We start from the raw sequence: 25017 nt of genomic DNA, 5'->3' as shown, positions 1-25017 counted from the left end.
ATTAATAATTTATTGCGAAATTTACCCCTATCAACACTAGTATATATTACCATTATTATGACAAACGTAGGTTAATAATATTTAAAAAGTAAAAAAAAAACCTCTATATATGTTATAAATTTTTTGAATAAAACTATATACCACAATTAACAAAGGAAGAATACTTATCTGCATGTTTACTCCTTCTTTAACCTTCTGTCCTGCATTAAGTATTCTGGGAATAAAAAAAACAAAATTCTTTAAGACTAATATCATTAGAGAGGTTGAATTCAAGGGGAGGTAATAATAAGATAATCTTATCTTTAGGTATAATTGGATTTTTTCTAGTGTTAAAGATTTAGAGATTTATTTTATTCAATATGTGGCCTGTCTAATACTTTTAAGGTAATATTCTTTACATTTATTCTTGGTTTTAGGTATATTCATATCTAATACTATTATATTATTCTATTAAAACTATATTTAACTACCTTCCTCATAATTGTTTAAGAAATTACGTACTGGGTGGGGGGTAACTTTTCATATATTTTTCATTTTATATGTATAACTATTTTTGTGTTGGCATTTTATTTCCTTCTCTTCTGTACTATTCAGTAATACTTCTTTCGACTGGAGTATTTCATAAACTCAGTAGAGCATAACAAGCACATTTTATTACCTATTCTGTATAACTTTGCTCTACTAATGTTATTCCATATATATATATATATATATATATATATATACAGAGGTTGCACAAGATAATGGAAATACCATAAAATTTCAAACATATTTTTTTTAATATGGGGTAGGACTACCTTTGGTAGTAATTACAGCTTGAATTCTATGAGGTATGGACTTGTACTAAGTTTGAATTGTTTCCAAGGAATTTTTGTCCATTCTTCAGCTAAAACAGTCTCCAGTTCTTGTAGTGATGATAGTGGAGGATATCGACTCCTTACTGGTTTTTTCTAAAATGCACCATAAATGTTCAATAATACTGAGATCTGAGGACTGTGGTGGCCAGATAAGATGTTCAACTTCACTAGAATGTTCCTCGTGCTATTCAGTAACAACTTTAGCTGTGTGAATTGGTGCATTATCATCCTGAAGGATTTCTTTTCACTCCAGAAACAGTTCTGCAACCATAAGATGAATTTGATCAGATGAAATGCTTAAATAGTCTTGACTATTAATTCTGCCATGAAGGGAAACCATTGGGCCGGCGGATTTCCAAGATATAGACCCCCCCTCCCCATCATCACAGATCCGCCTCCATGTTTAACAGTTGGAAGAAGGTAGTGTGGGTCAAATGCTTCTTTTGGCTGTCACCACACGTACACTCAGCCAGTGGTCAGAAATAAGGTAAAGGATGACTTGTCTGAGAAAATAACATTCTTTCACTGCACTAGGGACCAATTCTGTAGGTTTTACTCCTCTCTAAATGCTTTGCAACGTTTGTTTTTGAAAGGAGTGGTTTTCTGATTGCAGTCCTCACATGAAATCTGGCTTTGTGTATCTCCTGGTGAACAGTTTTTGTGGAAACTGGGTTCTTCAGGTGGCCATTAAGCTCTGCAGTGATTTTGGGAGTTGTACTTTTGTGATCCTTTCTAACAATTCGCGTAAGAGTCAGACGGTCCCTATCTGAAAGTTTTGGTTTTCTTCTGAAGTTTTGTTTCAATGAGGAGATTTTCTCTCTTTCTCAAAGGCTGTCATTACTTTCGAGACAGTACTTCTTTGTACACCAAACATTTTGGCTGTTTTTGTTATGCTAGTGCCTGCCATACGAACACCAACAATTTCAACTCATTGAAAGTCGGATAGATCTGTCATTTTAATGAATTTTAATTAACTTTTTCTATGATATCTGAGAAGAAATGGCAATTTTAGCAAAACATTAAGCAACACTAGTAATAAAATCAAAAACAAGAATGAACAAGCTTTTGATGATTTTATAGATATTTCAAAATTATGATGCTAGGTGTTTCTGTCTTTTGTCCAACCCCTATATATATGTCTACACACACTAGCACTGAACACTTCCCAGCATCCACACCACACCCATCATCTGCACCCCTACACCATCATCTACACACCCACACATTATAGACGCATTCACACATGCACACATTCACATGTCAAAGCCACTTGGTAGGTTGGCATCCTTTCTGTCTCAGGAGACAATGGAGTTGCGCATAAAGTAGTCTAGTCCGGCTTTTATATTTCATGTCCTGATACATTTCCTGCTGTGGCTGTGTAGTCCTATCCTGGACAAACACTCTCTCTGGCAGGTACCACAAATGTAGCGAAGACTGTTCCTGGCTGGTTGTAGTGCCATAGTCTCTTGTTTACGTCTCTTCCTTTCTTTCCATTTCTCCTCTCTCTCTCTGTCACTTCTTTGTATTCCCTCTTTTACGGTACGTCGCCAATCTCCACGGTTGCCGGCAACTGCCTCCCAACCGCTAATATTGATGTTGCAGGCCTTCATGTCCCTTTTGCAAACATCCTTGTAACGTAAGATCGGTCTACCCACAGACCTAGTACCCCTAGCAAGCTCTCCGTAGAGTATGTCCTTGGGGATTCTGCCATCTTTCATACGGCTAACATGCCCAAGCCATCTCATACGTCTTTGTGTGAGGAGTGCAAACATGCTTGGTATTCCTGCTTGCCTGAGGACATCTTTGTTGGGGATATGATCCTGCCATTTGATGCGGAGGATTTTTCGGAGGCAGCGCAGGTGAAAGATGTTTAGGCGACACTCTTGGCGTGTGTATAGCGTCCAGGTCTCGCTTCCATACAGTAGAGTGCTGAGTACACATGCCTGGTAGATCTTCATTTTCGTGGTCTTGGTCAGCTTATTGTTGTCCCAAGCCCATTTGGAGAGTTGGGCCATCGCAGCAGCTGCCTTGCCAATGTGTATATTGAGCTCAGCGTCAAGGGATAGGTTGTAGGTGACAGTAGAGCCCAGATAGGTAAACTTCTCCACCTCTTGTAATCTGTGGTCTCCAATATGTATGTTTGGGATGTCCGATGTAGCCTGACCCATGATGTTGGTCTTCTTAAGGCTGATAACTAAGCCAAAGTCGTTACATGCTTGCTCAAAACAGTTAATGAGCCTTTGGAGGGCTTCTTCTGTGTGTGTTACCAGAGTGGCATCATCAGCAAATAACATCTCCTTGAGCAGGACGTTTCTGATTTTGGTCTTGGCATGCAGGCGCGAGAGATTGAACAGTTTCCCGTCACTTCTACTGTGCAGAAACACTCCATCATCTGATGTCTGAAAGGCATGTGAAAGTAAGAGCGAGAAGAAGATGCCAAACAATGTAGGAGCGAGGACACAACCTTGCTTTACCCCGTTTTTTATTTGGAAGGCGGCTGATGTTGAACCGTTGTGCTGTATGGTGCCTTGCATGTCATCATGGAAAGACTTGATGATCCTCAGCAGCTTTGGTGGACATCCGATTTTTTGGAGCAGGATGAAGAGGCCTGTTCTGCTTACCGAGTCAAAAGCCTTTGTTAGATCAATGAAGGCCATATATAATGGCATTTTCTGCTCTCTGGACTCCTCCTGAAGTTGGCGTATGGAGAATATCATATCGATAGTTGATCTGCTTCTTCTAAAGCCACACTGCGATTCCGGATAGATTCGAGAAGCAAATAGTTGTAGCTTGGCCAGGATAACGCAGGCAAAGGTCTTTCCAACAGTGCTTAGAAGGGATATACCACAGTAATTGTTACAATCACCACGGTTACCTTTGTTTTTGTAAAGCATAATGATGTTAGCATCCCGCATATCCTGAGGGACTGTACCCTCTTCCCAGCACTGACACAGAAGCTCATGAAGGTGCCGAAGCAGGATGGTGTTTTTGCCGGCTTTGATGATCTATGAGGGGATGCCGTCTTTTCCCGGAGCCTTATTTCTTGTTAGGGAGTCAACAGCCTTGGTGAGCTCTGCTATAGATGGCGGACTGTCAAGTTCGCACATGACTGGCAAGATCTTGACACTCTCGACTGCAGCCTCAGCCACTGTAGTCTCCCGTGAGTAGAGATCCTGGTAGTGCTCCACCCATCTATCCATTTGCTTGCCTTGATCCCTGATGAGATCTCCAGTAGTTGATTTCAGAGGGGCTGACTTGGTTGCGGATGGACCGAGGGCCTTCTTCAAACCGGCATACATCTCACGGGTGTCGCCCCTGTCAGCAGCTGACTGGATACTCTGACAGATTTCCTGCCAATACCTATTTGCACAGCGTCTGGCTGTCAGTTGGGTTTTATTTCGTGCCTTTCTGAGTTCTTCGAGTGACTATGTAGAAGAGTCACTCTTGTATTGCATCAGAGCTGCACGCTTTGCTTCGATAACTGGCTCCAGCTCTGAGAGCCCGGCATTGAACCAATCTGGGTTTTGCCTTTCTCTCATGCCGAAAGTATCCATTGATGTCGTATACAAGGCTTCCCTGATATAGTCCCACCTACTTTCAGCAGAGGAGGTTGGGCAGCTACTGAGGGCAACCTTGATAGAAGCAGCAAAACATTTTCGCAGTGTAGGGTCCGAGGTTCTGGCGGTGTTGATGCGTGGTCAGCCCACTTTCTTGGAGCGACGGACTTTTTTAGGCAGAATCCTCACCCTACTTCTAATTAGTGAGTGGTCTGTGTCACAATCCGCGCTGTGGTAACTGCGGGCCAATAGAGTAGAATTCAGAAAGGATCTCCGTGTAATGATGAGATCCAGCTGATGCCAGTGGTGAGATCTTGGATGTCTCCAGGATGCCTTGTGGGATGGCTTGTTGGTAAAGAATGTGTTTGTGATGCACAGGTTGTGGTATGTGCAGAATTCGAGTAGTCTCTGACCATTGTCATTCATGTTGCCAATACCAAAGTGTCCAACACAAATGGGCCACGAATCATGGTCAGATCCCACGCGAGCATTAAAATCCCCTAGAAGGCAGATATTTTCAGTCGTTGGTATATTTTCTATGACACAGTTGAGATCTTTGTAGAACTAGTTCTTGGTCTCCTCTGAGCTGTAGAGAGTGGGAGTATAGATGCTGAGTAGATGTACTGAGCCAGAAGAAGTCAAGAGGCACAGTGAGAGGATACGCTCAGTGCTTCCTGATGGTGGAGAATAGTGGTGTTTTCTTGACTTTTAGTTGCTTGCCTGCTGCAGAGGTTGCAGGCCGCTTTTCGAGTCGTACTCTTAGCTCCAAGCACCCAATGGAGCAGGCGGCCTGTGGCGGGTCAGCACCTTATTAACTGGGGGCTGCCCAGCTTGAGGTGGGCAGTAGCTAACTAATAGGACATGGAGGTCCCTCCCACCGTCAGAGGTAACCCGTAGCGCCCATATTTTACGCCAATCTGAATGGACTTATCACTCGTGACTGTTACCTCCCGTGTTGTTTCTGGAGCTTTTTACAGCAGCACTGAAGCGTCCTCTCCAGTTTTGCGCAGGCCTGGGCTATAGATAAGAAAGTCCTGGGTAGCCCAATCATCAGGTTTCCTCTCTCGACCTTGCTGATGTAGTCCAGTGGAGTGCAGTGCATTACGTTTGGCACCAGCTTGGTTGCAGGAGCTGCCGGAAGAGTGTTGAGTCGAACACTAGACCGCCTTCGGGGCTCCACTCCGGATTTCTTTGAAGGTTGTCTCCTTTCCGTAACCCTGGATAGGGGCCCATACCGGGTACTGTCAGCCGGAGCCAGCTGAGCCTGGAACTCGTGTCAGGCAGGGTCGTCACTCCCTGAAGTAGTGAAGAAGTTCGCTACCCACTACCTTTTCAAGTAATGTTAAATTATTATTAGATTTTCATTCTTTTGCCTACGTTTATTTTATATGTTTATTTTCAACCACTAATATTCATCATCAGCAGCAGCAGCAGTTGTAGTAGCAGCAGCAATATCACTATCAGCAGTATTAGAGGCAGTGGTAATAGCAGTAGTTATGGCAGCAGCAACAGCAGCAGCAGCATTTTGCTTCACATTGTTTCATAGGGACAAGGGAGGGGAATAAAGAGAGGGGGGAAGGGGAGAGAATAGAGAGATATCCGGTATTGGTGGTGGGGGTGGGCGGGCGCACAGTGAAGAGGTCGGTCGGAATTAAGGGACGATGGTCAAAATTCATGCTGCAGTGGGGGTAGAAGCGACTAGCCCCTATCCAAACACACATACTTACATATTCTCACACACACACATGCATGCACACCTTCGTTTTGGGATCACCAATACTTTATTATCTCCCTTTCTTTCAACCTCTCCTGTGAAACCTTTTTTTCCCAACCAGTTACCATGCTTGATAGCTAAATCCAAAAGTTTTTTTTTATTCTCTCTCTGTTTATTTTCTCTTACTCCTTTATGCTGAAGAGCGTAGGCTCGAAATGTAAAAGACCTTCTCACTTTCCTGAGTATCAAACTAATACACCTACTTGCTGTTCATACACCTGTCTTTGTCTTTTGTTTTCCTGTAAATTTCAACTATATATATATATATATATTTCTTTACTACCCATAAGGGTCTAAATTTCAACTATATATATTGCTACGGACCACCTGCCGTCGCTCGGTTGAACGGGAAAGTTCGCCACGGAAACTCGGAGAGGAGAGAGAGATAACGACAACAACAGCAGCAGCAGCAAGAAGAGATACTGAGACACAGCGGAAGGCAAGGCAATTGGCTACGTTTAACAACTAGTTTATATGACTATTACAATTGTTACAACATCAAATACATTTCAGATACATTTAAAAGAGGACATGCACGTGACAACTCAATACATCATACAGGTATACCACAGATCAAAGCATTTAAAGAAAACAACATGCGGATACAATATACAATGTTCATAGACAAATAAGTTCAGATCAAATAATGTTCACGATACGTTACAGTCCAATCAGAACAGTTCAATACATTATACAATGTTCGTATCACAACAATTCACGTTACAGTTCAAAGTCTTTAACGACTATATCAGAGTCCTTCTTTTTTTCTCTCTCTTTCTTCTTTCTCTTTTACAGTCTCTTTACATCGTAACACGTATCAAAACAATTCTTTTTACATAAATACCACAACTCTTTCCTTCTTTTTCTTCACATATCAAAACATAATTAAATACGAACAAAACTTTACCGGACGTTCCTTTTCCGTCTGCCACAATTTCAGACAATTACTACTGTGATTGCCAAGCCCTCTCGCTGCAGTCTCTTAATTCCTTAACCTTCCCTGTCTTTCATCTGTCACAGCAGAAAACAACCTGTTACTTGCTCTGTCCTCGACTGACTCGTCTCTAGCAGAGTCTCCGGCCAACTGTGTGTACAGCTCAAGGTTCTTCCTTTTAAGGGGTGTTTAGAACGAACTTTGGTTCACCTGAAAGGGGTCGCAGTTCCACCCAGAACCAATCAATCCACCTGAATCTGACAGGACAATGGATATATTCCAAAGTAGGTCGCAGTCAACTGTCCTTAGATTGAACCATCCATAGCAATATATATATATATATATATATATATATAGAGAGAGAGAGAGGGAGATAGATATATACTTACAAATATATACATAAATTTTGGGAGTTGGGAACAATATATAGAAATGCACATGCACTTATATACACAAATACACATGTATTTATATACATAAAAACACGCACAAATAAATGCATACAAACATATATATATAGATGATGATAATAGTAATAATTACAATAATGAATATATAATAGATAGATAGACAGATAGTAATGAGCTATAGGAGTGAGATATGAATGATGTAAAATGGGGAATTAGGTTTTGCTAGGTTGAATCAAGAGATTGCTTATCTGAACATCTTTGCAGCCTTCGTCGATGCCTCCACCAAATTTGGAAGTGGTCTAACGAATGGGACCTGTGTCTGAACGTGTCAAAGTGCTGTCATCTGCCTGTTGGCGCCTCTCCTGCAACTCAACTTGATTTCGAACCGAGTCGTCTGCTGCTGGAGAAGACCGACCAGGTAAAGGACCTCAGTATCTTGGTGGATTCCTCCTTTTCACCTTCGGCCCAGTGTGTCCATGCTGCCAACAAAGCACACAGAGTTCTGTTCTTGATTTGACGGTCATTCGGAATGCTCAGAGCAGCCATATTCCTACCGCTCTATGTCATGCTGGTGAGACCCATATTGGAGTACGGGATTCAAGCCTCTTCTCCTTATCTCCTCAAAGACATACAGCATCTCGAAAGAGTCCAGAAGCTGGCTACCCGCATGGTTCTTGGTTTCAAAAATTTGTCTTATGAAGAAAGACTGAAGACGCTCGACCTTTATTCTCTCGAAAAACGCCGCTGCCGTGGTGATCTCATTCTCGCTCACAACATCATAAGCGGAAAGTGTAACCTCTCGAAAGAGCTGTTCTTCACTCCTGCTCCAGAGCGTCGGCTGCGGGGTCATTCCGAAAAGCTCTATCTGCGACAATTTCATCTCAATCGAAGGAGAACGGCTTTCTCCGTCCGGGTTGCGGATCCGTGGAACAAGCTGCCAGACGAGATGGTGAAGATGCCAACGACCGCTTTGTTCAAAGCCTCCCTTGACCTCAAGTGGCCTGAACTCTTTACATGAACACCACCCTGTACCTAACTCCATGTCCCCCTACATGGCTTTGCTTTTTGCTTTTTGAGCCAAAAAATTAACTAACTAACTAACTTTATTCCATGTGGTAAGGTGTCTATTTTAAAAATAGCTGGGTGAACTTTTGAAAAACTTTGGCTGTTACTTCTAGCATATCTGGACTGTTTGAAGGCTACATGTATTTCAGGTTTACATCAGGCATGTTAAGTGGATGTTTATGATACGGATAGCACAATACTGTTCCATGGATGGTGAGTAACTTGTATTTGTTTAGCATTAAATCTTGGTTTTATTTTGCAGGAATATCTGCCTCGAATATGGGAGATGAGAGCAGAATGATATTGGTGTCAGGAGTCCCAACTGATTTCCGTTTGGAAACCATTCAGTCTTATTTTGAGAACAAGAGTAGATCAAGTGGAGGACCTATTAAAGGAATCCCAGAACGGATCCAAGATTCTGGGGAAGTTATTATCACTTTTGAATCGGAAAAAGGTTAGAAGAAATATTCTTTATTTCATGACATCATTTACAGACATCATCATTGTCATCACTTAATATCTGTTGTCCATGCTGGCATGGGTTGGACAATTTGTATGTAATTACTGTGAACACATTAGATTAATATAAAGCAATGTTAAAAACCATCATCATCATCGTCATTTAACATTCATTTTCCATATTTGCTTGCATTGAATAGTTTGAGAGGATCTGGTGAGCAGCATTGACCTCTAGGGTCAGCTTTGGCATGGTTTCTATTGCTTGGTGCCCTTCCTAATGCCAACCACTTTACAGAGTGGACTGGGGGCAATTTTCCTGCCGTCATTGTGAGTGAGGTTGCTAAGTAATGTCCAAGACAGAAAAAAAAAAGGAAAAACACTCCTTCTACTAAATGGAGTGAGGAACCGAAAGGACTATGTAGGGGTTATGCTAGGTGTTGAAAGGCTAAAGTACGATCAAGGAGGTACAATAGAGAAATTGTAGAGCACATATTACGTATTTCAGTAATTGACCAGTTAACGATATTGAAACTGTAAGTCATGATTAGTATGGCTAAAGCATTGATCGCTTCAATCCTGTTTCTTGTATTCAACTCTGTCTTGAGTATTGTCCTTACCTTGTGATAGCATCTTTTCTGATGTTTTCCCTCATCATTGAATGTTTGATGCCCCTAGGAATCTGCAGCTCACCGTTGGTTCTAACTCCTTTATGACATTCTGCTGGTCGTGGTTAACGTTGGATGTTTCTGTCATTTTTCCTTTGATAAAAGTAGCTTTTGCACATCTATGGAGGCCAAATTGCATTCTGATGTCATCACTGGAATCGTTTAAAATCGCTTGTAAGCCTTGTAGTCATTTTTGAAAAGAGCTTTAAATCATCCATGTAAAAGAGATGATTTATATTTTTATCAAACATTTTATAACTGTACTGTACATCATTGAGCAATTTCAAGAGAGTCAGGCCAGACGAAAGAGGAGTGGTGATAGAGAGTCACCTTGGAAAATGACACATGAAATTCTGACATCTCCAACATTAAGAGATTTATCGTTACTGTTCAAAGTTAGTGTGGTTCTCCATGATCTCATACTTACAGACAAAAAGTTTTTGCAGAGTAGGTGCTATTTTATACATTTTCAGACATTTCTTAATCCAGCTATGTGGTAGGCTATCAAAAGTGTTTTTATAGTCTATCCAGGCTATTGACAAGTTTTGTGTCGTTTGTGACAATCTTCTAAGATCATCTTATTGACGAGCATCTGATCTTTACACCAATAGGACTCAAGTTTACATCCTTTTTGCTCATTAGGGAATATGCCACTTTCTATTAAAAAACTATAGGTATATTCCGTCAGGACAGATGTTATACATTGTTGTTAAGCAGGTTATGGTCTATAACTTTTGGTTCATTTGTTTCTTCATTTTTGGAAGTAGGAATGTTACACCATTAACTAGCCAAGAGGGAATCATATTAGGTTGTTGCAAAACATTGTTGTAAAGTTTTGTTAGCAGTTCATGGCTCTCTGCGAAAGCATTCAAACAGAAGTTAAGAATTTTATCCTTTCCTGGAGACTTCCATTTGCTTGAATTCCTGAGAGCAGATCTTATATTTTCTACCTTGATGCCCTTCCACTTTTGCTCTTCTAAGGAATCTAAGTCAGTAGATATTATTATTATTGTTATTATTATTGCCTTTGCACAGCTTCTAATGCGGGAGATGTACTACAGTGCCAGCTGTTCGCTACCAGTGAACTAAGGTAACACCTCTTATTTTTCGAATACCTTCCGCAGTATTCGAGCATTTCCAAGCAGTGCTGTTTTCTGCAAGTGCTCAACACTTATTGCAGCCCCTATTTGTTCCATGTACTTCTCAAAATTTTTACTCACTGTTCTAAGGGCTCCAACAATTATTGGTATTGCTACCACCTTTTTCATCGACCACAACTGCTTAACCTCCCAAGCTAACCTGTCATATCTCACGACTTTCCTTTCTTCCTTATTGCATACCTTGTTGTCAGCTGGGCATGCTATATCTATGATTCAGCATTGTTTGCTTCCTGTCTCAATTAACACTATGACTGGGTTTCTATTCTCTAATCTCATAGTTGCACTGAATCATAAAATCCCACAGGATCTTTGCATTATCATTTTTGATGATGGCTTCAGGTTTGTGATCATACGGACTTTTCGCTTTGTCAAGTCCATACTTGTTGCAGGGTGTCCAGTGGACAAGCCTGGCTATATTGTTGTGGTGTCTCTTATATTCCTTCTGGGCTAGTGGCGTACATTGGCTGATAATATGCCATACGTTTTCACCGTTTTGTCCACAGATTCTGCACTTATCACTTTCTGCTGTGTTGTCTATTCTATATTTTATGTAGTTTGTTCTTGGGCAGCACAAATTAGAGCCTCTGTTTCCGGTTTTGAATCACTTTTAGTCATCCACACCCATCTTTTTTCTCTGTCTGTCTTATCATCAACATCCCTATGAAATTGTCCATGCATTCTTTTCTTTACCCACCTATTTTCAATTGCTTGTACAGTCCTTTATCTTTGCTATCTTTCATCCTACACAAGCCTGACCTTCTTACTTCCAATAATTGTGGTTCTGTAGCATTGTTTTACATACCATGCTATGTTGTTTTCTTCTGCTCTAATGCTGTGCTCACATCCAATAAGTCCTCTTCCCCCTCTTTTTCTTGGTACATACAGTCTGTCTGTGTCACTTTTAGGGTGGAGTGTCCCATATCTAGTTAGCAACTTCCTTGTCTTTCTATCTCAGCTGTTTAGTTCATCTACTGTCCATGCGATTATCCCTGCTCCATATCTAAGGAGTGAAAGCTTCGATCTTAATTGTCCACTTAATTTCGACTTAAGGATCAGTCTCAGTCTGTGCAAGTACTCCACCTTAGATGTTTCTGTCATTTCTTTCTTCATCAATTTCTCCATTTTCCAAAATCCCCAATTACTTTATAGCCCGTCTCTTCTATCTGCTTCACAAACTCCCCCAACGGTATTGTTAGTCCGTCCATACATTTGATTTTGCCCCTCTTCAAGACTAACACACCACACTTTCTCAGTCCGAACTCCATTCTGATATCAGCACTGAATGTATATACCATATGAAAAGAGGGAACTGACTTGGGATTCATCTTTACCAAAAAGTTTGAGGTCATCCATGAATAACAAATGGTTGACTTTTTGTTGGCAGCTTTTGAATACACACCCAGCCTTTGCTTTCCTCAGAATCAGTGTTAGTGGTATCAAGCACAGTACAAAGATCAGTGGGGACAGACAGTTCCCTTGGAAGATGCCCCTCCTAATTTCTCCTGTCCCTAAACTTCTTCTGTATACTGTCAGGTCCGTCCTCCAATTCGCCATACTTTTACCAAGCAATCGCTCAACACTTGATGCATTACCAAATAGGCTCATACACTCCATAATCCAAGAACGTGGAATCATAACATATGCCTTACGATAATCGATCCATGACATAGCTAAGTTACTTGTCCTCCTCTTGCAGTCTCTGAGTACATTTTTATCTATCAGGAGTTGATCCTTGATACTTCTGCACTTATACTTGCAACCCTTCTGCTCATGTGGGAGGACTCCATTTTTTTCCAGACGTTCTTACATTGACTCTGCGAGTATTCCAGTCAAGAACTTCCGCATAAGTGGCAAGCAGGATCTCAGCCTGTAATTGTCTACTGTAGTGACTTTTTCAATGTTTTTTAAGCACAGCACTGTCCTACCCAATGTCAACCACTCTGGTGTTCCTTGGTCGACATTTAACAAGGTGTTGAGTTGTGCAGCTATTCGTGCGTGACATTCACCAAATCTTTTAATCCAGTGGCCTTGAACTCCATCTGGTCCCGGGGCCTTCCAGTTGCACCTTTTTGGGGCTGATTTCCTTCTCTTCCCTAACTGAAATGGCTAGTTCTGCCTGTTTTGGACAGACTACTGCAAAAAGAGAAATGAAGTTCAGTGAGAGAAATATGTTGAGCTAGAGAGGAAGTATAGGGTGAAGAGAAAAGGAATCTATGTTGTGATTGAGGAATTAAAACAGAGGTCGAAAGCTAAAGCACATAAATTTAAAAGATATGAACAGAGAATTAAGCTATACAGATTGAATAGACTATTCTTTGAACAAAATCAGAAACGACCCTATTAGGAACTGGATGGGAAAAAGAAAAAGGTGAAAAAGCCATGCCGGATGCTGAGGAAATCAGAAGATTCTGGTTAAACATATGGTCTCAGGAGAAACAACATGAAACTAAAGACACTGAAAGAGGAGAGTGGAGAGTATAAGCAGGAGGATTTTAGAATATCTGAGGAGATGATTAGAGATCAGTACAGGAAAATTGCTGACTGAAAAGTGCCTGGCCCAGAGGGGGTTCAGGGCTTTGGGCTTGAAACTTGACAGCTCTTCACAGGGGAATTGTGAGACAGCTGGACAAAATACTGAGAAGTGACAACAAGAATCACCACAACAATAACGATTACAGTGACAACAACCACTTCACTGACCATTCTGCAGTACATGTGCATGCACACATGTGCACACATGTGCACACACAACATATGCGTTTGTAATCACCCACATGTTTTCACCTACCACTAAAATCAAAGGAAATTAAATTTATTGCCGCTTTAGCGACCTCAGATCTTTTGAAGATGTTGAAAGCAAGTTGTTGTCACTAAAGTGTCTAAAATTTGATAAAATTGTCCACAAAAGGTATGTGAGGAAGTTCTTTTGTTAAAAGTATTATTTTCAACTGTCTACAAACACTTCCAGGCTGAGATAATGCATTCTTCCAAGATTAACTGAAACAAATTCTCAAACTGAAGGGGCTGAAATTCTAGCATTGGGTGCAAAACATCCCATAGCCTCCACTCCATCCCACCCGTGGCTACATGCCTGTAACCCACAAACATATTTCTCCTCATGCATTTTGAGTATTGAAAGTGTAGCAGATTCAGAATATTTACTGAGAATATGCACTTTCTCGAGTCTTTTTCAAAATTGCAGCCATTTGATGCAAAATGTTCAGCAAGTTCCGTCCAATTACCGTTATTGTGCCTGACGTCATATCTGTGCCCATTAAATCTTTTGTTTAATTGTTCTTTTGTGCAACCAACATAAACCAAGTTGTGTTTCGTGCATTCTGCTGCATACACGGAATGGGAATCTCTACATGTCCCACCTTCTGTATAAATCATAACATTTCTGATATGATACCTGATGGAATTCACTTGATTCATGTTGTTGTTCAATGAACAGGGCTTACCTCTTTTGCGGCTGTTTTTCAGGGTACAACATGCAGGTACCCCAATGTTAGTTTCCTTGGAGTCAGAAGTAGAGGTTAATAATTCTCTTATATTTTTATTCTGTCTAACAGCTACAATGGGCGACTGAGGAAATATTTGTTTTGAAACAAGGATATTTTACTGCAACAAGCTGGTAACTTTCATTCAACACTTTTGAAATGCCAGTGAAATTTCAGTTCCAGTTAATCATTAAAGGATTTCTGTCACACATTGTATTGTGTTTGCTAAAGTTATGTGTGAATTTGGTTTTACTTTCTTTGCTAATCTTATCTATGGCATTTTCTATTTCCTTTAATCATGATTCACTGTAACTGCATTTGATGACCTAAAACTATACGCTACAAAATGACAAACAGCTGGAAACACTACAAAAGACAGTTCATGGATTTACCAAAGAAATAGATATGAAATTTTGATTAGAAAAATGCACTAAAGAAACCCTGGAAAGAGGAAAACTAGGTAAGAGTAGCAACATCACACTAGATAAAGCAAATGAAATAAGAGAATTAGACCAAAGCCAAACTTACAAATATTTAGGAGTCCATGAACTAGATAAGACACAACACACACAAATGAATGAGAAAATAAAAAAAGAATATCATAGAGGAGCTAGATCAATACTGAAAACAGAGCTCAATGCTAAAAGCAAGATAATAGGTATTAACACTTTAGCCGTCCCAGTTATAAGTTACAGCTACAATATCCTTAACTGGACATTAAATGAACTGATCAAAGTAGATAGGAAAACAAGAAAAATAATGACAGGATCTAGGATGCATCACCCAAAATCTGACATAGAAAGGCTATATATACAACATATAGAAAGTGGTAGAGGCCTTATACAGCTGGAAAACTTCTAAAAAATAACCACCATACGACTGCAAAAATATCTACTTCAGAAGCAAGGAAAACTGATACAAATAGCGGAAAAAACACGAGCAAAACAAAAAACTGTTCTCAGTATTTAAGGAAGCTGACAAATACAAACAAGAAATCATACCACCTAACAAATATGAAGAAGAAGAAGAAGAAGAAGAAGAAGAAGAAGAAGAAGAAACAACAAAAGCTATAAAACAAATGAAATCCAAACTAAAAATAGAACAGCAACGAACCATGATAAAACGATGGCAAGAAAAGCTCATTCGTGGCAAATACTGGACTAAACTAATTGCAAAAGAAATAGACAAAGAAAAATCCCAGCAATGGTTGAGAAGCTCAGGACTCAAAGCAGAGACAGAGGGGTTTTTAACTGCACCACAAGACCAAAGCCTCCCCACCAGAAATTACCGAAAACATGTAATGAAAAGAAATATAACAAGTAACTGCAGAATATGTGGAGATGGACAAGAAACAATAAATCGTATTATCTCTGGCTGCCCAGTCCTGGCTGAGAAGGAATATATTCACAGACACGACAGAGCTGGGACCTACATACACTGGAAGCTATGCCAGCACTATGGAATAACAACAGAAAAAAGATGGTATAGGCACACACCAGAAAAGGTCACAGAAAACGAGAAAGCAACCATACTCTGGGATATGCCAATACACACAGATAGAGAAATTAAAGCCAATAAGCTGAATATAGTTGTCAGAGATCATGAAGAAAAAAAAATGCTTTCTAATTGCTGTATCAGTACCGGCAGATGACAACGTGTCTCTAACAGAAAGGGAGAAACTTTCAAAATGCAAAGCCCTGGAATATGGAATCTAAAAACAGAAACAATTCCTATCATAGTAGGTGCATTAGCTATGATGAAAAGAAAAAATTCAGACAAGTACATAACAAAAACACCAGGGCTTACAAGTATATATAACGTAGAGAAAATAGCACAACTAGGCACTGCACACATCCTATGCAGAACACTTTCAATACAGTAATCCTGTCTTTGTCAAGTTCAAAATAAGAAGTGATAAAAATTCAGAATTATAGTAATTTAAGTTTAAAGTATGAACGAGAACAACCAGCATCCACACATTGATGGAATGACATCATCAGTCTTTAAGCATTTGTACTGACATAGGGGATTACTGGAAACATGCAAATGCTTTTGTGCATCGTTATGTCAACTGCAGTTATAGTGAATCACGATTAAAGGAAATAGCAAATGAAATAGCTAAGCTTAGGAAAGATAGTCAAACCTTCATGCCTAATTTTAACAAACACATTACAATTGAATTCCTTTAGTGAATAACCGGTACTGAAATTTTGCTGGCCTTTCAAAAGTGATGCATAGAAGTCACCAGTGTGTGGTGAACAAATGTCTTCGTTTCAAACAGATACATCCTCAGCCTCCTATTGTAACCTTTAGACGGAATAAGAATATAAGAGAATTATTGACCGCTACTTATGACTCCAAGAAAATGTACATTGGAATATGTGCATGCTGTACCTTGAAAAACAGCCACAAGAGAGGTAATCCCTGTTCATTGTGCAACAATATGGGTCAAGTGAATTCTGTCAGGAATCATATCAGAAATGTTATGATTTTTACAGACGGTGGGACATGTGGAGATTCCCATTTGGCGTACGTGGCAGAATGCACGAAACACAACTTGATTTATGTTGGTTGTACAACAGAATAATTAAACGAAAGACTTAATGGGCTCAGATATGACATCGTGTACCTGCCGAGACCAGAGAAGATAGAGAGGACCCCTTTGTTGGGTTAGGTCTACGACAATGGGAAGTAGGTCTCTTTTGCCTTAGAGATGGTTGCTTTTGGTTGAAACACCACAGTCCTCTTTATGAGTGAAATGCCAAACAAAAATTATCATCACAACACTGAATCCCCAAGTAAAAGCCTTTTGCGACCTACTGTACATCCAGGTGGAACTTGTCGTTTATTCGAATACCTCTGCAAAGTTGAGAAGAAGATGATCTCAGAATGACAAAAGGGCCATAATGGAATGTTATGGAAGAAGTGAGTCTACCAAACTAGGATACAGGAAATGGAGGCATGAAATATGGATAGAGAAACACATGATCCCTCTCTCCGAATATTGTTCTGTGAAATCCTTTGTAAATTAAAGTCTCCGTCTAACTTATGCTAGCATGAAAAAGTGGGGGGATGGGTGGAAGCTGCAGTCTGGGATCAAGAAAAAAAAGACCAGGATTAGAGTCATGGCATCTGGAATGTCATCTGGCATTCACTGGCAATCAAGTATTGTGGTCATGGAAGTTCTATGTTAGCAATATATAGAAATCTATTGGCAGGAAAGAGCAATGACATTCTCAGGAAAACATTAGGCGTTGACCAGTATGAAGCATCTGGTCTGCTTTGGAGGACGTTCAGGCCAGGAATTAACACAGGTAGTTTCCAGAAATTCTTGGTCTGGTTACCGAGGAGCAGCGCTGGCATAAACTCTATGGATGGGACTGGCTGAGATGCCCTCGTACAGTGTTCAAGCATTTCTGATCTGCAGAGTCATGTTGAACAGCTGTTGGCACATATAGGAAGGATCTGGCTATGAGTTGAGTCTGTTTTGAGGATTACCCCATCACTGACCTTTAAGAAAGCAGGGCAGATGATGTTTCTCTCCCTAGAGAAAGGGGTTGTGTGGTGGACGAGGCCAAAAAAAATTAAGGAAAGACACCTTCCACTTCAGTTAAACCCACATCCCTTTTTTTTTTTAAAGTTCCATTTGGAAAAGAAAGTGAGGGTGGAGAGGGAAGGTGGCTGACTGGTAAGAATGATTAGGGTGAATGAAGCTCCTTTAGGCATGCACCTGGTGAGTGGAGAACAACACCGGGGTGAGGACTCGTGCCCTTCATGGTCAGGGTGATCCTGGATCTGTGGGGTTCATTGATTGGTGCTTTCTTTCCCTTCATCCTTTATGTGACCCCTCCCCCCACACACACAGATTGCAAAATGTCCGAGTAATGCTCCTCACTTACGCCCCTGTGGCAAATAAAAGAAATCATCATCGTCATCATTATCATCATCATCATCATCATCATCATCATAATTATTGCATTCTATATTAATCAGCAGGGATGTTGCCTTGATGTTTGATGACAACAGGTCACCTCAAATCCGAAGAATCTTTCTCTATTTACATAACGGTCTGCTAGTTATAAAGCTTTTTATTGAGTACTGCCTCCTCCAAGTATTGCCTTTTGGCGATACCTCACACACACAAATCCTGTGATGTCCACAGTTTCTCTCTTCCAAATATCAGGCGCAAGGCTCTGGTCATCTTGAGGCTGCGGTAGAAGATACTTGCTCAAGGTGCTGTTGGACAGTGGGATTGAACTAGAACCAATTAATTGTACAGGGAACCTCATAATCCTCTCGGCTATAGAGCAAACAAAGGGGCCTCTAAGTGACGACTTGATCTGCTAGAAAAGGCAGTTAAATCTTCTTCGTGTAACACCTAACATCTTAAACAAGGAAGGACACTTGGGGGTGTTTATGGTCGGAATGTCTTTGACCTGGTTCTACACCAACACAACCATACCCTCCACTCATAAATAATGACATTTTCTCAATTTCTTCTGCTCTTTTGATTTTCAGATGCAGAAAATGTCGCCAAAAAGAAGGTTCATTATATAAACAAACATAAACTTCAAGTGGACTGGTATAAAAATCTAGTCTGGCAAGAAGATGCAATGATTGTGTCAAATGGCCCCAAAGACATGTCTGAAGAAATGTTAATTGATTTTTTGGAAAAAACAATAAAATTAAAAATTGTACATGTCTTCTTTGGAAGAAATCCTGGAACTTTTCTTGTGTATTGCCAAAGTGAAATTGGTAAGTTTCTTCAAGTTTGATTTGTTCTGAAAAAGATTTCTTGGATTTTGTTTTGTTAATAGGATTCATATATTTTTTATGTTTTAATTCTTTTAGTCTAATGACTCAGGCCATGCTGGGGCACCACCTTGAAGATCTTTTTTTGTCAAAAGAATCGACCCCAATGCTTCTCACTTTTGTAAGCCTGGTAACTTATTTTATCACTTCATTTTGCTGATCTGCTAAGTTACAGGAACATAAACACACTGATACTAGTCATCAAGCAGTGGCGGATAACAGACACAAAGACACACACACACATACTGGGCTTCTTTCAGTTTCCGTCTACCAAATCCATTCACACTACCTAGGTTGAACTGAGGCTACAGTAGAAGATTCTCACCCAAGGTGCCACACAGTGGGACTGAACCCAGAACCATGTGTTTGGGAAGCAAACTTCTTACCACACAGCCTTGTCTGCACCTGTTTATATCTTTTATTTCTTCCCAGATTTTGCCTTTTGGTTTCTTACATTTATCAGGAAAGGAAGAAATTTGTCAGGAATGATGGTTATCAGGCAGGAAATCAGAAATATTAGAGATGATGTTTTATCAGCGAAACTGATTCCAGTATTTGACCGTTCCTTCAGTTTCTAAACATTGGAAAGAGGGAAAGTAAATAGAATATTTTACCATCTTTGTTTGATTGATTGAGTGAACTTGTTACAAATGTAATTTCTATCTAAAGCAAAAAGAAAACTGAGTCTTTACCTTGTAAATGCATATTACAGAATAATATCTATATATATATATATAAAGAGAGTTTGTATGTGTGCATGTGTGTGTGTGTGTTCCTTATGCATTCGAAAACTGAGTTGCCAGTGTTGACATATGGGGTATCAAAAAATTCAGTAATCTTTTAGCTACCAACTAAACTTTATTTTCATTTACATGTTTACATTACAAAAATTTGACATCATAATCTTTTTATAAGTCAACTATTGTAAAGGACATTTTATACCATGACAACGATGATGACGATGTCACATTTTCTATATGAGTATGTGTCTGCCAGTGTGTGTGTGTTTGCATGTTCCTTACATATGTTAAGCTGATGACTAACAAGTATATGTGTTTGAGACGACTTACACACACATACACTCATGTCTTAATATATGTATGTCACTGTATGTCAGAGTCTATGTGTGTGCGAGTGGATGTGTGATATTTTTGAGGAAACGCACTGATTTTGAAAGAGTTTATTTTCATTGCCGCCTGGATGTTGAATGAACAATAGTGTTTACCTTGAAGTACCACTGTTTGGATTTTCCTTTTCATTATGGAGTGTTGCGGTTTAAACAGTATTTACAATTATCAGTAATGTGCTGAAACAATATTCTGATCTTTATAACCAACATGAAGAGTTGGCTGATTTGACAGCTCTCACAACACTTGCAGATATATCTGAAAAAAAAATGTTATTCTGGTTATTATAATGAATGCAGAAACTCAGAGAAGTAGAAAGCCTTAGTGACTTCTTCAATATAATTATTGAAATGTTATTCCAGTCCTTATAACCAGTTTGAAGGTAATGCTTGTTTAACAGTCCGAGAGTTCTTATTGTATTTCTGCTATGTTGCTTTATTAGTGTGCGTATTCAACGCCATGCAACTTTTCTACTCTGTTAGTCAGTATTTATTCTACAGCTTGTAACCTTACACAGTTAAAATATGTAGTAAGTGATGTCAAATTAATTTATGCTGCATACATACTTCTGCAAATATTTTAAATTAATTAATGTTCACAACAGCACCATATTCCTTTGTATACACTTTGTTCAGTGTTCATTTAAAAATGCTAAAATGATAAATTATTTTTGTATGAAAAATTGAATTTTGCCTTCTGAAGTTCCTTGGAGCTTGACTTTCTTCACTGTCACATTCAGTCCTGGGAAAAACTTTTGAGCACAAATTTCTTTATAATTGTAATCTATTTCATTTGAAAATTATTTATATAAAATTTCATTGAAAGATATCCATTTCCCTAAAAGTTATGTGAGGAAAAACCGGATTGTGTGAATTTTCCAAAAGTCCTCTCCCCACCCCCTGGTCCATTGGTGCAAATTTTTGTTTTCAGATTCGTTTACTACACATTTTGTTACATACTCTTGTTATCTTTGTTTTGTTTTTGTTTTGATGGTCAGGTGTTAAAGGAAACATTAACCATCTGGTTATTGTTTACTTCAAACTTAACATTAACTGTAATTTTTCTGAATTGATGACTTTCTGATGCTGGAATATTTCTTTCCAAAATATTTACTAAAAAAATTCTCATACCATAACTATGCAACAGAAAGTATGTTTTGCACCTATATAGACTACATTTTCCAGTTTGCTTGAACTTTGTGTGTTTTGCTGTGTTGGTGAGGTGCTTCAACATTGACAGGTTTATAGTTCTAATTTCTATTACACTGGTTTACAAGGTTTTTGGTGTTTAGGAAATAGACATCATTCCTATGCAAAATCAATCTCCTGAATCCAGATATAAACATTTTGACCTATCAGATTTAGTTTTTACATTATTGAGCCCTATAATTATGTGGATGACTACTATTATTGTAACCTAAATTTGAAGGGTATTAACTGGAAAAATTAAGAAACACTTGTGTATCCTAGTCTTGCCTCTGCTATTAGACCAGTTCCACACAGTGAAGTGCTTCCTGTTCCTGTCTTCAATGTCTTGGCTCAGATAACTTCACTCAAAGATGGTTCATCACCTGAAGATGACACTAGAGATCAAGACTTTTCAGCTAAGACTTTACTTCCGCTGTTCTTGCAGGTAGGGCTGAATGATCTAGTTTGTGACTTGAACCACCCAAAACATTCTACAGAACTGTTGGCTTCCCAACTGAAAGAGAAGAATCTTCTAGAGAACGGTGTCCATATAACCTTTTATTAGAGTTAGCATAAAGAGCTTCTTTCTTTTTTCACAAAAGTGGAAGAGCTGGTTTACCGCAGAGATGTCAGTGGACTTCTTAATAAACTTGGCATTGAGGAATACAAACCAGAGGAATGGCGTCCTTTCATAGACAGCTCTAAGCATAGTTTAAAATGTGTTTTGTTGAACTACAGAGATATGTATGGCTCTGTCCCACTCGGCCACTCAACAGCTCTGAAGGAAAAATATGAAGAAATTAAGTTGGTTTTAGAGAAGATAGTGTATCATGACCATAAGTGGGTCATCTGTGTTGAGTTAAAGATGGTAAATTTTCACATCAGACAGCAATTTGGTCATACCAAATACCCATGGTTTCTTTGCATGTGGGGCAGTAGAGACCGAGTAAATCATTATGTTATGAAAGACTGGCTGCCTTGAACAAATATGGCTCCATGCAGAGCTGCCAATATATTGGAAGAACCTTCAGTTGAGGGAGATAAAATCATTTTCCCCTCTTTGCACATCAAACTCAGATTGATGAAGCAATTTGTCAAAGCTCTTCACAAAAATGGAGAGTGCTTCAAGTATATCTGCAGTGTATTTCCAGACTTGATGATTGACAAACTTAAAGCAGAGATTTTTGATGAAAACTCAGATCTGTAAGCTCTTAAAAGCTGCAAATTTCGTGAAAATGAGTAAAAATGAAACATCAGCTTGGCTAGACTTTGCAGAAGTGGCAGAAAATTTCCTTGGGAAACACAAAAGCAAAAACTATAAAGACCTTGTTACCAACTTCATACCAAATTTTCAAGATGTCGGCGTGAATATGAGCATAAAATGCATTATCTTTTTAGTCACCTGGATTGTTTTTCTTGAAAATCTTGGAGATGTTAGTGATGAACAAGGTGAACAATTCCATCAAGACATCAAGGTGATGGGAACTTGGTAACAAGGCTGTTGGGAGAGTTGCAATGATGGCAGACTATTACTGATGTTTAAAATGAGATACACTTGTTGCTCAGCATTCACGGAGCACAAAGAGGCGTAAATTTATTCCTTGAATTTTCTGCCAAAAGTCTTTGCCAAAGTGCATTTTCAATTTTGAATTTTTATTCTTTGTTTTGCTTTGTGTTACGCTCTCTTTATTGATTCATATTATATGCCTCTTGTATAAATAAAATACTTACTCTACAAGGTCTGGTTAGAAAACTAGATCTCTTAGGGGAAAACTGAAATTATTTTTGAATTTAGCAGGCAAAAATTACTTAGGAATTTGTTGAAATATTCCAGGCACCAGACAAAAAAAGTTGTTTTGTTACGTATTGTTATCATTGCAATTTGGATATTTTAAAATAAAATATAGATATTTTGAAATAATTACAATATATCTTTATAGTTATTGTTTGCTAATCTGAATAAGAACAGCTGTAACTCAGTTAATGCCAGGTCATTCAGCCAGTTATAAAACAAAATATATTTTTCATGTCTTGGGAGGGTCAGTGTGCCAATAATAAACACATGCACTGATTCAGTTTCCCTTCTTTATAGTTTTTTGCCAAGTGGTCACTTAAGACATGCATAGACTAGAGAGCAACGGGAGCAGTATGCTCCGATGGATATGCAACGTCAGTGTGCATGTATGACAAAGTGGAAATGTGCTGAGAGAAAAGTTGGTCGTAAGAGGAATCAATTGCTGCTTGCAAGAGACAAGATTGCATTGGTTTGGACATGTGATGTGTATGAATGTAAATAGCTGTATATAGAAGTGTTGATTGCTTAAAGGGGATGGCAGCTGTGGAAGAGAGAGCCAATCTGAAGATGACAATGTATCGTGATGTCTGGTAATAGAAGGTTCTTGAGAAGACCTGTCCGCCCCACTGCTGTGTCTTCCACCCCTATCTAACATTAACTCATTCATCCTCAATAGACCAAAACTACATCTCTGCTCCTCTTCTTCATGCACTATGCTTACCTCTCCCTCTCTTCTCCTGCAATCCTGTCCTTCCTCTCCTGCTGTTACATAGAATACAAGAATGAGCCCCGACGAGAAATGTTGAAATTCCCATCTCTACCTTAAAATACACACTTTTAAGGATCTGAAGACCTTTACACAGTTGCTCAGGCTGATAGAAATAGCAGGAAAGTATCCCTCCCATTACACCCTGCCTTCTTCAAAACAGAAGCTACCATTCTAGATATTGGAATGGTCGTGGCTGGATTGTCTTTTGTCATAAATCACTTATCAAATAGAAATACCTTTTACATTTAAGGATCAGTAACATTAACTAAAGTACCCTGCTTGCATGGGTTGGACAAAATTTGATGATGAGTTGGATTTTCTGCAGCTGGATGCCCTTCATGTTGCCAACCTTCACCTATTTCCAAGTAAGGTAATGTTTCCCAGTGACCAGACATGTTTTAAGGAAGATTGGAAATGAAGGACACTGCTTGTATGACAGGGACACTCATTTACAACAAGCACGGAGACACTAACAGACAGACAGATGGCTTCTTTTAGTCTTCATCTACCAAATCCACTCATAAGGCTTTGGTTAACCCAAGGCTATATTAGAATACATTTGTTCCAAGTGCTACACAGTGGGACTGAACCCAGAACCATATGGCTGGGAAGCAACCATCTTACCACACAGCCACACCTGTGCCTATATGGAGTTGTTAAATAATTGGAACTGCATTTTAATGCTAAAATCTCCATATTTGAAGAATTCTCAAAATCATTTAAAAGTAAAATGTGTTAAAACGTCAGTAAATTGACTTCAGTTTGATTCTTTTACCAAATTTTAATCTATCTCCATGTGTTTGTTGCTTGCTGGACTTGCTATTATAGCAGTGAAAGAGAGAGAGAGGGGGAAGAGAGAGAGGAAGGGAAAATCTATGTACTTCAGGGGAGAGTATCACGTCTCTTTTTTTTTCACTTAGTTTTTGAGTCAGAAAGTTTTTGTCTT

At 39.2% G+C, this 25017-nt stretch overlaps 2 protein-coding genes across 2 annotated transcripts in view; both read left to right on the top strand.

The window, feature by feature from the left end:
• LOC115210484 (protein mono-ADP-ribosyltransferase PARP14-like) overlaps positions 1–25017 on the top strand; it is a 303268-nt gene that overhangs the window by 146187 nt on the left and 132064 nt on the right. The gene's annotated exons all lie outside the window — the stretch shown is intronic.
• Positions 8862–25017, top strand: part of LOC115210476 (protein mono-ADP-ribosyltransferase PARP14-like) — a 195736-nt gene continuing 179580 nt past the window's right edge. The window contains exons 1-2 of the mRNA XM_036508664.1: positions 8862–9051; positions 18900–19136. Coding sequence (XP_036364557.1) covers positions 8877–9051; positions 18900–19136 — 412 coding nt within the window. The 5' untranslated portion in view covers positions 8862–8876. The remainder of the gene's footprint in view (positions 9052–18899; positions 19137–25017) is intronic.

Source organism: Octopus sinensis, linkage group LG1, assembly GCF_006345805.1.
Source record: "Octopus sinensis linkage group LG1, ASM634580v1, whole genome shotgun sequence".
In the NCBI taxonomy this organism is placed as follows: domain Eukaryota; kingdom Metazoa; phylum Mollusca; class Cephalopoda; order Octopoda; family Octopodidae; genus Octopus; species Octopus sinensis.
Note: the sequence above shows the minus strand (reverse complement) of the source record. Positions and strands in the feature narration are given on the sequence as shown.